Source organism: Chamaea fasciata, unplaced genomic scaffold, assembly GCF_029207755.1.
Source record: "Chamaea fasciata isolate MVZ Bird 193981 ecotype frontalis unplaced genomic scaffold, bChaFas1.0.hap1 SCAF_1, whole genome shotgun sequence".
In the NCBI taxonomy this organism is placed as follows: Eukaryota; Metazoa; Chordata; class Aves; order Passeriformes; family Sylviidae; genus Chamaea; species Chamaea fasciata.
Genome location: NW_027094086.1, coordinates 90,121,118 through 90,138,338, shown reverse-complemented (window position 1 = coordinate 90,138,338; position 17,221 = coordinate 90,121,118). Strand labels below are relative to the sequence as shown.

At 40.4% G+C, this 17,221-nt stretch overlaps 1 protein-coding gene across 3 annotated transcripts in view; it reads left to right on the top strand.

The window, feature by feature from the left end:
- JARID2 (jumonji and AT-rich interaction domain containing 2) overlaps positions 1-17,221 on the top strand; it is a 211,872-nt gene that overhangs the window by 120,626 nt on the left and 74,025 nt on the right. For all 3 annotated transcript variants that reach the window (XM_066188926.1, XM_066188936.1, XM_066188916.1), the window contains exon 3: positions 148-289. In XM_066188926.1, coding sequence (XP_066045023.1) covers positions 148-289 — 142 coding nt within the window. The remainder of the gene's footprint in view (positions 1-147; positions 290-17,221) is intronic.

Sequence of the window (17,221 nt, the reverse complement as noted above, 5' to 3'; positions counted from 1 at the left end):
TACCTCTATGCAAAGTAAATGTTACCAGTCTGTCTCTTTGCAAGACAGTTGCTTCGGGTATCAGCTCTCTAATGTAAGTGCCACTTGTGAATTTTTATAAAATCACTGTAGATTTTGAATTTTTGTACTCCTTTGTCATGTTTGCAGGACTTCTCACTAATGGCCAATCTAAAGGATTAGGACCAGGATCAGAACAGCTGGAGAATGAGAAGGACGATGCATCGCAAGTGTCCTCAACGAGCAACGATGTTAGTTCTTCAGATTTTGAAGAAGGGCCCTCAAGGAAAAGGTCAGTAGTGAATTATGACTAAAGTAGAGCCTTTCTTCTCTGTCTGTTTTGTCTTAGACTGTTTTTTATGTTAGCAGTAGGGTATGGTTGCACCTTCTGCCTTACCATAAATGGACTTTCCAGCATGGATTTCTTTCTTGAACAGCAAAGATATAGCAAACTTTGCTTCACCCATTGGTATAGATGGTTCTCATTTCATTTTTGGAAAGCATGGAAAAGCAGTTGTTATTTTACAGTGGAGGAATTTAATTTAAATGCCTTAAGACTCTTCTGGTTTTGCCTCTCAGACCATGTCACTATGCACATATGTGTGCAGTTTCAGGGAAAGCATCACTAAAGGTAGTTACTGTTAATGTTGTTATTTTTAGTTTTTGGTGAATGAAACCGTGTAAAGTTAGTGCTTCTGAGAAGAGGAACTGCATAGTAATGCAGTGCAGCGGCTACTGGTTGCAAAGGACTACTTTGAGCTACTGCTGCAGCAAGCTGTCTTTCCTAGAAGTCACTGAATGTGCAAAATGTGTGTTAAAATCGTAGACCTCAAGCCAGTCAATTTCAGAAAATATGCTGAGAATGCAGGCGGCTGGGAGTTGTCCTCTCTGTGAAGTAAGAATGAAAACAGGCTGTCTAAAAAGGCCACTTAAAAGAGAGAATCAGACATGCTTCCTCAACCTTTTTTCCTCTGCACTTCTCACATCCGAGTTCCAAACCAAAACGAACCATATAGTTATAATAATAGTAACAACAGTTCTCCTTCAAGCAAAAGAAGTATCCCTGTTTTCTGTATGACCTTGTAATTCCACAGAGAACCCTTATGGGGTGAGGAGACTGATGCTTTCTTGGACACCCTTCTGTTCCTGTTTCAGTGTTCCCCATCCCTGGTTCCCACAATCTTTTCTGTCCACTCAAGCCACAAACTCAGACTCTAACTAAGAAACCCACTTAGCTCATCAGGCATATCAGAGTGAAATTTATGTTACCTTCCATACTGGTAGAAATTTTGCAAGGCTTATGGCATCCTGCTGCTGGTCAGGGCAAAGATATTTGTATTCTGATTTTGGGCTTTGTGAGATACAACAGAGGATTGAAAGTTATTTCTACTCAACTGTTTTAGGTGACATCTACCGTTGGTGTTAGCCTGTGAGGTTGAGGTCATTATTTCATGGCCAACCTGTTGCTTGCACATTGTCTTAAAGAATTTCTGCTTCCCTTAACACTTAGTTTGTCCCTTCATTCCTCCACTGTGCTGGCATAATGGCCTGCAGGGTCACACCATGAGTAGCTTCAAGCAGCTGGTTAGGATTAAAAATAATAGAAAGAAGAAGATGAATTGAGGCTTTTTGCCAGGTTTCAACGTTTTCAACCTGCATGAGACTTTTATCTCTTGTTCAGAGTACGAGTGTATGAGCAGCTGCCGGTACAACCAGGGGGGCATCCTCTTCCTCGCTTGGGGCTGTCAAGGGGCAGGAGGGCTTGTCCCTTAGCTGTATCTGCTCCTGGTGCCCTGCACAGTCCAGCTTCAGAAATGAGTAGGATTTCTACATGGCCAGTCTCCAGAAACTACACTTGAGTACTCTGGGTGAAATGTTTTTGGAAGAGCATTTGGTACGTTTGGGCTCAGGGAATTCAGACCCTTGAGATGCAGCTAGGTGGTTCAGGCATAATAGGGAACTCAGTGCCTTTGGTACTTTTCAGATTAAAACCAACAAAAATCCCCAGCCCTAACGCAGACCCAGGATAAAAACTTTTTCTGGCTTTCATGGAAAGCAAGGCATCGTTTCACTACTTCTTCAAGCATCATGAACTGTTGAAATAATATTACAGTTGTTACTTCTGTTGCTGTAAGGAGACTGTTCCTGTTTTCTTTACATTTACACCCAACAGACTTTTACCTATTTTTTCTTCTTCCCTGAGCTTCCTCTTTTTAGATTGACGTTTTCTGTGTTCCTTCTGTTTAGCTGTAGTGGAGCATGTTGAGTGTTTTTATGTTGTCTTCTTGTCTCCTTTTAGGCTTTTTGTTTTGCTGAATATGTAATGTTTCTTCAGTTGAGGTTGTCTTGCAATCCCAGAAAGAGTTGTATCATCAATATTGGGTAAACAAAGGACATGCAGGAAGATGATGATGAGGCAAATGGAATCTGTGGGTTGACTGTCTGAGCATACCAAGTTCTGAGAAGTTATGTCCTCCTTGTCTTCCCCTAGGGTTTCTCAAAATCAAACTTTTCAGTTGTCTGTTCAGCTGTGTGTATAACTAATGACACTCTTGTAATAAAATAGCACCTTTAAAGACTGTAGCTTTAGCAATGTACTCTGAACCAACAATTATATGTAAGTTACTATTTATTTCTTCATAGCTTGTGAGGTTTTGTCGGGGGTTTTTTTCTGTTTTTTTGGTGCATAGCAGGAATGGTCTTTCATAAGCTTGAACCTGTCATCTTCTAAAGGAATAAGTCACCTGTATTTCACACTCATGATGGAAACGGAGTGCTAAGCAAATAAGCATAGTAAATAAGGGAATCTGCTGTGAAAGGACTCCAGTTTCTTCAGTAGTTTAAGGCTCTGGTTTGATCTTTCAATTCTTCAATGTAATGGCAGGCTGGTACTGTGGAGGCAGTCTTTTCTTGATTTCTTCTTCCTGCCTCTTCCCAGCTGCTGCTCTGGCAGTCTTCTGGCCCCTGTCCAGAAGTTCAAGGGCTGGCAGCATTTCCTCCCCCTGCATAGAGGTCACCTTATAGAAAGGGAATAGGGATTCATGCATGTGTACAGCATGTGTGTGGTTTTAGTTTGCATTTATAGTTGATACAGACTCCTGCAGTTTCAGAGACCGTTTGCACAAGAGCCTGGATGAACAGTAAGTGTAAATTCCTGTAGCAAACTGAGTAGAGGGTGAATTTGGTAGCAGTGAACATTGCCTTGTGGTCTCGCTGTGCCAACCATCCCTGTTGTAGATTCTCCTTGGGTCAAAACTAGATAGTGGATGCTCCCAGCGAGTTACTGGGCTTAGCTGTAGATAGGTAGGTGCTGGCAGGCATCTGTGGGGGAGGTAAATAAATCCCTATCAGCCTGGCCGTGGAGCAGTGAAGAGATGACTGGCAACTATTCCTTATTTCACATGGATATGCCAAACAGAATAATGCAACAGTAGAACCCGCAGCGAAGCACAGCTTAAGGTTTATAACATCTATTTATTTTCTAGTTTCAATCCCTTTTCTAGTAACATAGCTCGATTGAAGAGCCATAAAGGGAACACTGTGGTGGAAGGAAAGAGATGGCTGTTATGGTGGAAGTGTGCAGATTTAATATAATGCTGCCGATTTTGTTCGGAAACTCACTCAGATACTTTGTTTGATGGAGAAGGATTTTTGAATGCAGTGGCCTGACACTGTTAGGCTTCAAATGGTTCCAACTAGAGGAAGCTTCTTACACAACCAGGTTTGCATCTGATGTGAAAATTCCCATATCCCTTTCTTTTTACATGCATCATCTTATATTGCAGCAGTATTCTGGAACAGTTCTAAAAGTCTCCAGCCTGCCTTTTGTGGTGCTGCAGATTTCAGCTGGTGGTGGTAAAGAGGAAAAGGAGTACGTGTACAGCTTTGCCCCTTCACAGCCTCCAGATAAGTCCAGAAACTGTAAGCCCTTCTTACAGAGTAAATGGACTTTGGGGAGGATTGGCAGTGGCAGTAGTGGCAAGCTCAGTACTTCAAAATACCTAAAATTGTTTGAGTTTACACTCAAAAGGATGGGAAACATCTGAGCTGTGCGTATTACTAGTGGCAAAGTCTGAGGGGAAGCAGCAGGGTTATCCTAAATAGTAAATACTACTTTCAGACAGTAAAAGTGAAAAGTCCCAGCATTATTCTAACACGTGGAGAAAGCCAAGCTTTCAAATAATGCACTGAATCCATTGTGCAATAGGTTGCTGTCTAGTTGCCATGTAAATGAGAGAGGTTTCTGGTTTGTTCAATGCTTTGGGGAGAGTTGAACAAAACTGTTGGTATATGGCCTTGATAAACTACCAGATTGGGTGGTCTTCACCATGTAAAGGTCTCCCATTTTTCGAAAGCTATGAAGAAATGTTATTGCTGAAGGAGAAGTGTAGCTTCCATGTAGCTGCATGTTTTTGTTGTGAATCTCCAGTTTCCAGCTATGATTCTCAGTTAAGAAAATCAATAGGTAAGTGGCCAAAGGTGTTTGGTCTCTGTGCTGCATGCTCGTACATTTTTATGGGCAACTCTAAAGACTACAACCACTGGCAATTGATAACAGTCTGCAGAGACAGCTGTAGGTTTTCTAGCGACAAGTTGCCCACCTTACCCAGGAAGAGACATTCAGAGCAGACTTGATGTGACAGTATGTTGATCTTTGGTGATAATATGCTATTGCTTGCTTCCTAGTAGTAATCAGGTGGCTACTCCTTTATGTGGTCCCCTTCCCAGGAATTCACACGGGGAATTGCCAGATGCACAAATGCATTTATCTTCTATTGTAAGGTTGTGTTCATAGAGGGCTGTGCGAGGTGGGAAGAGTTTGACTGATTTTGATAACTGTTAAACTTCAAAGCTTGAAATATATTGTCAGAATAGTCTCTGTGTTAAGGAAAGGAAGATACTGGCTTAGTTTAGGAAAAAATCAGAGTTAGAGAAATTTCCTCTCTTGTAGTAGCAACAGAGTGGATGGACATTGCCCACTGGGCTAGGGGTGTATAGAGCTCCTGGGAGAAGACACTTTGTCCAATTCTTTTGCAGGGAAGGCTGTTGGCTGCAGGAGAAAGGAACAGCGCACTGGGAGCAGTAGTGTTTTAAGCTGTCACAGCTAGATTGGCCAGAAATTGCTTATTAGGAACCTTCTGAGGCCTTTAATTAATACAGCAGCTTTCTGCTAATGGTCTCAAGCATGTGACAGTCAGAAGTGTGATTGTGCACTACAGCAAGGCCAACCCATGGGATGTGCTCCTGCTCTTTGCCTTGTGCTGGCTCCCTGCTGCCTCTGCCTTTTTCCTGTTTGTCTTTATTAAATTTTATTTTCAGATGGCAGTTTACCTCCCTGAACTGGCTCATTGTGGAGCAACAGGAGGGTGAAGGTTTGTGAAATGAAAAAGTGGGAGTATGTGTCCAAGGAGGAGGAGACAAGCATGCTGACCTCCCTTGGCTGGTGGCTGCACAGCTGCTAGGCTGGAAGAGCTGTTTTGCACCCTCAGCACAAAAAAAAAAGCCAGTCAAGAGTAGGCAAGCTTTTGCATATTAGACAAGCTGCTAATTTAAGTGGTTTCTTTTAGTGATATATCCTTTTCAACTTGATTTGCAAAGGACTGTCTTGCAGTAGAGCTGTCAAAAGGTTGAGGGGACTTAGGGATGGGGGGGGGGGGGATCCCTCTTTTTTTTTTTCTTTTTCTTTTTGTTAAATTGTTTTTATAGTTAATAATGAACAGTCTCTTTAGCACTAGACTTAGCACCTTTCATGCAAGATGTAAAACAAGGTCAATCCTGTTCCCACATTTGTAAGGTTGTGAAGAGTTTCTGCTTGGTGTTGTAGGTGATGAAGAGAGCAGTGTATTATGACTCGGGTGTGAAAGCAGGAGACTGCTTGTAATATCAAAGTGTTTTTCCAGGACCTTTTAGTGAATAGTCACTAATTGGAACACTATATAATGTATTTGTGTTCAGCTGTTGCCTGCTGCAACACAATGTAAGCCCACTTATCAACCAGGTGCTTCTGTTATTTTTTTCTAATTTCAGTAGGCAGTGCAAATCTGCACTAGTTGTTTGTGTATGAAGAACTACATTAATCCACAATAAAACCAAAATGGCAATGAGATTTATGTATACTAATTTTTTTTAATACCCCCCTGCCCCCTTCTGGGAATGTTGATATGATTGGAATATATTTTTAGTGCTGCACATTTATATTTAAATAACAAGCCTTATAAACAAAGCAATAATAGTCCGTTGGAGTGGATTTTCAGAGGAATAGTAAAAAGACAGATTACCTGCTTCATAATGCAAGTCAAGAAGATCATTGTATGTAGTTTGAAAAGGAAGAAATCGGGTGATTAATGTTCTTTCAGTATTTTCATAAGGAGCAAACAGAAGTTGTGACATGAATTCTTGTATCTGACATGCAAAGATATAACAAGGTACAATAATCTGGGAACACTTGAACTTTGTGGGTAGGCAGCTATGTAAACAACTTGTTTTAGTAATGATTTAATAATTATGAAGGTAAGATTTATAGCAACCTGAGAAGTGTTACGTCATGTCCAGTTCCAACTTGGTTGTTCTCACCCACCACCTTCTTTTCAGAAGTCAGAGTTGCAGGGAAAAGTCTTCATGACCTTGAGTTTGGACTCATTCACTGAGGGATCAAGGAATTCCAAACCAGACTGGAGAGGTGCAGTTGTTTCTGTTGTTCTGTCCATGGCAAACACTCCTTCAGTTGCCTGATAACCCATCCCTAACTGTGCTTCACGTAATTCATGTCTCACCCCTGTGTGTCACAGGCCAGATGTTGATTGCTTTAAGATCAGGGAGAGGTTGCTCTAAACGACGTAGGAAATAGTTGAAAAAGACACTTCTTAAAAGTAAATTTGTTTGCCAGTGTGAAAGAAATTTTTTAATGCAAATACGCCATTGTTGGTATAAGACTCTAGGCTGATGTTTGGGCTGACATAACTTCTGGCTACATCTGGTGTGGTCCTGTGTGCTGTGCCAAGATAAGGATGCTAAAAAAGGGAGCACCATTCCAATATTTTAAAGTGGAAGTGTGTCCGAATATGTTGAGTTTTAAGAATATTGGTGGTGGGGTTTTTTTGTTTTGTTGTAGTTTTGGTTTTTTGGGTTTGTTGAGTTGTTGGAGTTTTGGTGTTTGTTTTTTTTTTTTAATAAGTATTTGAAGATTGCATTCATACTGTGTGCTGGTTTGGCATACACTGAACGATAGGAAATCCTGTTCTGTATTTATTCCTGTGGCTGATATGGACAGTATCTAAGTGATAGGAATATATTCTCAACATGTTCCTTGCAAATGACAGTGTGATTTGGTGCCGATTCACCAAAAACTGATAGCAGTGTGGGTATTAGTGTTTTATGGGTCAGATCAAGATTCCAGGTGAGGGTGTGGGTCTTGAGACTCCCAGATGGATAACAGTGGCTTGGAGTTGTATGAATACTGCTCAGGAATAGGTCAGTCCATGTCACCAGCATTCCAGTTTGGGATTGCAGGAGTTTTCTAAGTCTGAACTGAATTTGAGAAGTATGAATCCTCCATATTGTAAATATCTCCACTACAGTCTTTTGAGGTCTCTTGTATTGGATAGAAAAACCACAGGAATTTTACTTACATCACCTACCTTATGCTGGTGTAGTGCTTCTCCTTTTCCTCCTTCCATTGTTGTGTCCAGTAGCACAGAGTTTCCTGAGGGAAACTAATTGTTTTTTCCTTCTTAACCTGAATATTTATATTTAGATTTTAGCAGTATGTTTATTATTAAATAATTTGTACAGTAATGGTCATGTCATCATTATGTTTTGATTTTATGCTTTTTTTCCTTTGCTTTTCTCTCTTGGTATCTGTTCTTGGCTCTGATTAAATAAACTAAAGCTTAAGGGACCTTTGACCGTGTGGAAAATTATTTGGAAGTTTCTTATTGTTTTCCAGTTATATTACAGTCTGTTTTCTCTGGTAGCATCCTTCTTTCAGCTTTCAGACAAGTTCTCCCCTGAGTTTCATGGTTGTAGTTACTATGGAGATATCTGTCCATTCTTCCTCCTCTTCTCCCTTGCCCTCCTCCTTTCCTAGGAGCTCCTACAGCTGTTATTTATCTTTTCAATAAAGTAAGTAGACTTTGTACAGACTTCGTTTCTAATATCTCTTCTGTTGCAACATGTTGTTTGCGTGTAATGCTTCCATTTTCATGAAATCCTGCAGGTATTTGTTTATATGGATGAATAATTTGAGATATGGATAGAGAGTGAGGAGGTCTCTAGTTAAAAGGGTCACTTCTGGAGCTATTATCTGATTTGAGCTTTCTTCACAGTTGAAGAGCTGTTCATTGAAGTCCTAATTCTGCAAAATTAATTAACTGGTAACATTTGTGTGTATGTATGCTGAGTGTCAAGGACAGCTTTTAAAATTTATTTATTTTAAATGGCAGCTTTTGGAATTTAATATAAACATATTCGGGTGTGAGTTAAAATTTCTCGGGTGAAAAAATGAAAACTTGAGGCAACACATCATTAGCCTTTTAAGTCAGAGAGTCTTTTCTTTACACCTCATCATAATTTGAAAGTTCTTTATATACAGCTTTATGTATTCCCACTTAACAGAGAAACACGGATGTTTGGGTAGTCAGCTATTCTGCAACAGAAATTTTCCTTCGCACATGTGCTATTGTATTTCTAAACCCCTTCTCTTGGGGGAGCATTGTTTCCCTTGATGTCTCTGGTTTGATATCACTGCTTTGCTGAATTACTTGGGTTTGAAATGTGCTCTCCAACCAAGAAGTTCTACGACAACTGCCTGTCTGAGCAGACGTCCCACCTGAAAAGCCAGTGTAGCTGCACTGCTCTTTGTTGGATGTGTTTCTTGTGGTAGCTGCATCTTCAGAGGTTTTTTTCCCTCTTTGGAGTTATTACAGTGTCCCACTGTTTTCCTTTGGCCTGCTGAATGCTGTGCACTGTCACCTGTGGCTTTGCACAATCAGGAGCCTACTGAGAAGACCCTCTGTTTTGCAGCTGCATAAATAACGTACCTTGGGCTGTTGGTCAGATAATGCAAATCTCTTTGCCTCCCATTGAGAGTGTTGGGTTGAAAGGGGAGCCTGAAAGCCCAGGAGTGATGCATAATAAGGAAGTATGTGCTTCCCTTGAGCCCATTTGTGCTGGGTCTGGCATGGTTTGTCACCTGGCCAAAGCAAGGGTAGGTGGTTTTTTGTGGGGTCGGTGGAACTGGTATTGGGCAGATTCCCTGGACACCACAGGGAGCACAGCAGAGGCAGCTTTAGGGAAAAAGATGAACAGGAGCAACATCAGTCCCTCTGGGGGGTGGCTGGGTACCCTGATCAACTCAGCCCTCCAGGATAACATTGCTCTCAGTTTTATTCTAAGCAAGCAAGCAAGCAATGTCGTCTCCTTTGGCCATTCCTATTCCCCGTGAGGCGAGGGAGAGACTCTGAAACCCTTTATGTTTTTGTCCCTGTGCTCTTTTATTATGCTTTAGATTATTCCTGGCCTGCTGACAATTTGTTCTGCAAGTTGTCAAGCAAAATGTGCATTTTAAAATAAATTACTCTAAAATTTTAATCAACTCTTTTTTTAGTAGGGAGTCTCATGTTTTTCTTTGCATACATCTAGCTTGCCGTTAAAGTCAGCAGCTGGGACTTTCTTGATTACTTCTATTTTTAGTGACATCTTCTTTACACCTGCACATTGAAAATCATGAGGTTTTCTAACAGAGATTGAGATGTCTTTCAGTCTCCCTGATTCTTAGATCAGAAGCCTGAAATCAAGCTAGCCCTCTAATTGTAGTGTCTTGGTGTGCATGGACTTTGTACATTTGGCTTACCCTAGAAAAATTGACCGCTATTGATTTCCCTTGAAAGTTAGTTCATCCCACCTGGTTAATTTGTAACAGAACAAGAAGACAAACTAGGTGTGGCGCAGTTTCTGACACTCTCACTTTTGCTTCTCTAGGCCTGTGAAATCCTCTCGTTACCTGAAAATAAAAGTATTAAGTAATACCTAAGCAAATGTTAACCATGCAACCAGTGTTTGATTTTTTCCCCATTTTATTACATTTCTGTTACACAGAAATCCTGCTGTTAAATTCACTTTTGATACATGTGCTATATGCCATCCAGATGAAGAGTATTTAATTGCTTCCAGTTTCCAGATGGACTGCAAAATAAACTTTAAAGGTGAATCAGTTGAGAAATGGAAAAAGAAGGGGAAATAACATTTGAGTAAAGGTCATACTCTTCTTATCAGAAGTATCAATTGAAGTAATTCAGAAAAAAAAATATGAAAAAAAGTTTAGTTTTTCCTTGAAGCTTTTGGTTTCAGGACCCTTCTAAAACATAAATTCAAGCATTAATTCTGCGCTGGGCAGTACAACCCACAGTATCTTTAAGTAGCCTAGGTACTGGGTAGCCTTGTGTTCAGATTCTTGTGTGGCCTTGCACAGTACTTAATTGTTCTATGTCTCCTCCATCTTCAAGTTTAATTGGCAGAGTTTCGAGCGGTTTAAGATTAAAGTAATAGTTGTTTATTGTTTTCAAGGGCAAAGTATAAGTAAGTTATATTATTTATATCTGTTTTGATTATACGTCTATTTTGGACTTTATCTATTGCTCTTCTTTTTTCTGATATTAAATGAACATAGATATTCATAAATAAGCAAAAATAATTTCTCTCCCTGAAGGAGGATTTTGAGAGTGCTTTATCAGCACAACTGCATTCAAATCCATTTTTAAATAACAAAAATTAATTCCTGCATCCACTGAAAGTGCTTATTTATTATTGATTTCAGTGGATTGGACATTTTCCTAAGATGTCTGCAGGCTGAAGAAAGCTGTAAATTAAGTGCCTGTGGTTTTGACTGCACTTGGAGTAGCCCTTCAAAGAATCTTGTTTATTTTCCTTTTCAATTATCATACTCTGTGTATGCCTGCTGGAGTTTTATACCACAGAAGGAGCCATCAGAAAGTGATGCCGTGTACCCTCTGCTGTGTATTTCTCCAGGCTCTTACCTGGGTTATGTCATCTTCCTGCCTCTGCTCAAGGTGGTCAGTGTGAAGTCTGAGAAATTGTTCATTGACTGGATGGCTGCTGACCTGGGTTTCATTCTTGTTGGGTGCTTGATTATTTCAGTGGCAGAGAAAGGCATCCTCCTCACCCACAGGATTGTTTGTTTGAAGCCTTTTGCGCACGGTCTGCATTGGAGGTCCTGTGTTGCATTGTTTGCCCCAAAGCTGTAGCTGTGCAGGGTTACTAATTCAGTGGGACTACAAAGAGAATATGCCATTCATAGTAAAAAAGGGAATAACCTCCTTTACACTTGCTTCAGTGTTATGGGGTAATTCACTGAAACTATCTCAATATTTTATAACAAAATTATCCCATTGTATCCTCAGCCATCCTGTGTTCCTCTTATTTCAAGTCATAGAAACTTCTCAATATGGATCTTTACTCCAAATTATGGTCATTATTTTCAGCTCCTTAGTTGCATCTTCTTGAGCACTGGTTTCCAACCCCTTACTTTGAAACTGCTCAGTTTCAGGAAACTTAACTGCTTTATCTGTTGGGTGTGGGTGTGTGTGGTTCCCTGGTGTTACCTGCTGTCTGCAGTTCAAGGCTTCAGATTGATTTGCTCTGCCAGACTGGGGATGCAGCTGTATGCTAATTTGCCAGTTTGAACAAAACACTCATAGGCCACTACCGAAATACTTGGTCTTCTTGATACAGAGGGAGGAAAGTGTCTGGGCTGGAATGGGTGAGAAAGGCAGGGTTCTGGGTCTGTTGTTGTTTCTTGTTTCTTCTCAGCTCTGGGAGATGAAGTTTCTTTTCCTGAGATGGAGCTCTGATGTTAGAAATGCAGCTCTGTCACATCATTATTTCTAATTTTTAACATGAAAAAGTCAAGTTGAAAGGGAATTTGTTACAACTTCTTGTTACTCAGTCTTCTAAAAGGAAGTGCAAATGTAATCTTCAAATACCATATCTTCATATAACGATTTTCAAAGGCCCTGTGGTCTGAAGTAGTGTTTGACATGAGGACGGGCAGCAGTATTTCAGTATCTGGGCAGATTTCCAGACCCTGATACTACATGCTTGTTCTGACCTATCCTTTCCTCTGGGTGTTCTTTTTCTTTAAGACTTCTCACTACTCAGGGGACATGTCTTTTGGAGCTTGACATCCTCAGCTTGAAAACCAAACTGACAAAAACTCCTTTAAGTTGAGGCCTGAAGACACACACACATTCAGGAATATTTTTTTCCCATTTCGAATAGAATATCCTGTTGAATTAGACGCTTTTCTTGGGGGGGAGAGGGGAGGGCAAGACTGTGGAAAGCATTCTAGCAAGATGCTTCGAGGATCAAGAAGACAGGTGTTGAAGATGTTATTCAGTGTTATTCACTGAATATATGTGTCAGGGCAGTGTTATTCATGATTCCAAATAAAATAATACAAGAAGAAGGTATTTTCTTGCTTTCCTGGGCACCCCACACCCTCCAACCTGAGTTACTAATACGGGTAGCAGAATCCTTTTTTTGCTTTTCTCACTCAGATTCATTTTTTTTAATGTAGTGTGAAGAATGCTTTGCTCTTTTGAGGTAACCTTTTCTGACAGATTACTGGTTTTTTGTATGAAAAGCACAGAACCCTTTAGTCGTTAAAACAGAAATCCATTTTCTGTTTGTGCTCCTCTCTTGTACTTCTTTGTGATCATTAGTCAGTCCAGGATGCATGAATTAGTTGTTGACTTTTCTGCTTTGATTTCCTCCTTGTTTGTTCCTAATTCTGCTGTTTCTTTGGACCATCCCAAGCTTTTCTACTGAAGTGTTTTTCTGCTAGGTTGTATTCAACAAAATCTGCGTGGTTTCCCAATATGAGCCTTAATGAAAACAAATGTTTATGGCGTTTCCTGAGCATTAGGTGAGCTGCTATCTTTAATTACGAAGGGCTTGGAGATGGAGGAGGAAACCCACTTATTGGCAACAAAGGGCCCTAGGACTGTTTGTGCTTGGCTCATTCATCTCTCTGTGCTTCACAGACAAGTGAGACTTTCTGAGCATTTGAATACAGTTTATTCTATCAATTAAAAAAGAACAAAACAAAACCTGTCTCTTACATTGCTTAAATACCTATTAAACCCATGAACAGAATACTAATTTCAGTGGTTCTGTATAATGAGCTCTAAATTTCTGAGTCATGTCAGCCATGGAACCTCTTAACAAGGACCTGGAACCCTGCCGCTCCCCCCCCCCCCAAAATAAAACCCAAATGTCAGTCTCAGTTCCTTAATTATTTTGATGACTGTAGAAATGAAAAGCTCCAAAGCATTGTGTCAGTGGTTATTTTCGAGATTGACTATAACAGGGAGGATTTATGAAGGTTTTCAGCTCTGTTACTGGGGTGGATGAAACACAGAACAAGAAGGTCTGAGCGCTGGCAATACTCAGTGCCAGCAGCACACCTCATCAGCTGACAAGCCCTTGAAAGTTCTTAAGTGGGATGAGATACGAGATTAGATGGAGTTTTGTGTTTCTTTTCTTTTTGCCCTGGCCTCCCTCTGTATGAATGCCAGCACATATAAATCATGGTACTTAGCTGGTGCAGAAAGAGGGTGTCGCAGTGCAGAGCAGTGCTTTACCAGCTTGATAGGAAGGCAAAAGTGATATCTGAGGTGTATGTGTGAGAGTCCTTTACCCCTGGATGGGTGTTGCTTTGAGTTTCTGTGGATTTTAATTAGGCAGTGCAGTGATGCTGGGCACTACCTGCGCTTCAAAACATAGATGTTACTTGAATGTCATTTATTCTTCCTTTTTATTCATGTACAGGTGACTTGGTTCAGCTGCACAGTCCCTGTAGAAGAGGCTGCTGAGTGCACAGTGACAGCCTGTACACTCCTCGTGCATCACAGAAAGTGTTCTGCTCATTCCTCTGGAAAATGGTGTTATATAATGCAGCATGATGCTTTGCCATGTCTGCTGGGGGACTACCCCTCTGTTAAGAGGGTTGCATTGTCAAGTTGGGTGTTTTAAGGATAGAATTCAGCATTACTTAATGATATGTAAAATGTAACTTAATGCATTTATCACTGCTTCAAATTTTCTGGCCTCACACAATGAACATCCCACTGTGTGAGCTTCATTTTCTCCTTAGACTGTATTATTTGTCTTATTGGCAAATGTGCTCATTTAGGCTAGGGAGAGAAAAATAAAGGCAGGGAACCTTGAGAAATGCCAGCTAATAAAAAATAAGACAGTTGTGTTTTCTAATAAACAATGAACATAGTAAAACTGGTGATGCTACAGGCATCTTGTGTTATTGATGAAAACAAACTGCTTACTGACATCTGCAGCAACCAGCCCTTGAGTGGTGGCATCCCAGAGTCCCCCAGTGCCATGTGTTAGGCAGAATTGCTGGAATTCACAGTGTGAGACTTTCAGGTTTTGGAGGGGTTTGACTTGTTTGGTTTTTACCCTCAGGCTTTTTTTTTTTTCTTGCAGATTTATATTTTTTTTACAATAGGAAATATAAATAAGATAAATAAAAGAATAGAAATAAGACTAAGGGAATAGCTGCTCTTTTCTTGGAGATGGTGTGAAAAGCCCTAGGTATGTCGTTTGGACAGTTGATTACTTTGGCCTTCTGAAGTCCCTACTGCTAACAGCTACAATCCATCACTACTGCTCTGGAATAGCATTTCATATGCTGTAGACTCCTCACTGCTTCTTCTGAAGCATTCCGTCTCTCTGCTGCATCCCATCACCTGACACAGAAATGACACGTTTCCACAGGCTGAGAACGTCCTCTGCTTCATGAGCAAATTCACTTAAGTACCACGGCTTCTGCATCAAGTTGCTCTTAGCATGAGGAAAGTTGGGTTCAGCATATGTAGCTGCTGTAACCCTGCTGTATTATGAAGCTGATTAATTAAATTTTCCTATTTATACTGCTACTTGTACAGTATTTGTAGATCAATAGTTGTTTTTTGGGGTTACCTCCCCCGCCCCCCAGGAGTTGTTTCTGAGATTCTGTAAATTGAGATGCCATAGTTTTTATTCATATTTATTGTCTAGAACCATGTAAGTCGATGGAGGGGAGACTACCACCTTGTTCTGTAGTAGAATTCAAATGATTCATTTAAATAATGATAAACCCTAACTTTTGACATATCTCACTTTTAATGGCATCTGTCTAGATGAGGGAAGTTGATGTTCTGGGTCAGCTGTAGCTGTTCCAAAGACAGTGCCTTGAGCATGATTTTCCTCTGTTGAGTGAAATGCAGAATATTAAAACCTTGCCCAAAAATACTTTTAGAGAATTCCCTCTTATCTGCTGAGAGAGGGCTGTAGAGGAAGACCTGCCCTGACTTGCTGCTTGTTGACTATGACCCAGGGAACCTCATGGCCACTGTGGTGGGGATTAACACCACAGATCATCTCTGCTGCATTTGGCTTGTAGAAGATGATAAAACTCACTATGCCTACTTTTCCCCCACTCATCTGGTTTTCCCCCTAAAACCTCCTTTCTTTAGGGAAATGATTGTATGTAATAATTGGCTGCTAAATCCTTCTAAAGGAACTACTCAGTAAAACTGAGTAGTCATTAATTTGACACTCCAATGCTGAGTGAATGTGTGAGCTACAACAGCTGCTTTGCTTTGCATCTGCACTTTGAGGGTGTTGGCATTCCACTGGTTTCTTCTGGATTTAGAAAACCTTCCTTAAGGCCTAAAGCCTGAAATGGTCTGAAACTCTTGAGTTCCCTCAGAACCTTGTTTTGTAGGTATTACGGTGTTTGGCTCACCAACTGTGGTACCATGGGTTCCTAAATCTGGAGGAGTGTTTAGTTTTCATTTTTGATTGCTTTTAACGCTTTTCTTTCCCCTTGGGGAAGGGGAAAGGTATGTAAAATGCAGCTAATTATGACAGTTTATTATCTCATTAAATTATGAAATACCTTCTGCTAAGCTTATTTTAGTAATCTAAAAATCAGCTGTTCATATTTCGAAGTTTGTTTCCAGTCATGGCTTTTCACTGCAGATAACATACATATGTGTGCGTACATGTATATGCATGTATAAAGCATTGAATCAGTAAAGCTTACCTATATAGTTTAATTTTATTTAGCTTACAGCATTGTTAACCACATCAGTCATGTCAGGCTGTCTAAGGTCACTCAATGGCTGTGAAAAGAGATACTGTTAGTGACCCAGTTATTTCTAGTGTAGCTTCTGATCTTGCAGATTTATGTAACAATGATGCATGGAAGTGCTAGAACACTTTTGAAGCTGCCTGGCTGTGAGGAATCTCTCACGGGTAGGGAGAGAGCCATGGTGAATGCACAAAAATATAGATTAGCATGTGCGGCAAAATTCACGCTTAGATTTTGAACCCTGTATGAGTTCAGGGATGTCTCTGTTTGGTGTGGTTTTAATACTCTATAGATTCAAAATGTGAAGCTGGAGTCATTACCTTTTCCAAGGTATGGAATTTGAACATTTGGAGATGGAATAGCAGCTTAAATTTCTTCTAAAGGCAAAGTCCCACTCTGTCTGCAGTAGGAAACCACCACAGAAAGTAGCAGGTTGTGGGGTAGGTGGTCTGGAATCTGGTTTAGCTTTAAAAGGGATTTTGGATTTCCTGATCCAAGATCATTCAAGTCTTAGTGGTGGTGCTTTGGAGAGATTTTTAGATGGCTTATGTGAAGATAAATTAAGATGCGGCTTTTAAATTAATGAAGTTAAACTGGCACAAGAGGCTGTATGGACAGGCTGTCTTTTTGATTTATCTGTCAACAAGGCACTGGTTTAACCTACTCTTAACCCATAACAGTCCGCGTGGATTTGAACTGATTTAACAAAAATTAAATTGGGGCAGTCTTGTGTTGCCAGCAAAGCCTCAGGAGAAGCATCTCTAGTTCTGCCTTTTGGCATTGTCTTCCCTTGGTAATGGTGTGATAAAAGATGCATTTATTTTATTTGTTGACTTTGTTGACTTAATTCTCACCTTCAAGCTATTAAGATTTCCTTAGTGCTAAGGGCAGTCACTAACACAGCCCGTTGTGGTTGCATTTGTTTGCTATTTTGAACAGTATTCCGAGCTACTGAACCTATATTTAATATAATTTTGAACCAAGAAAATACTCGAGGAGTTTGTGAAATCCTCCACTTATTTGTTTACCTGTGGCTCATTGGTTGGCTGGGTATGA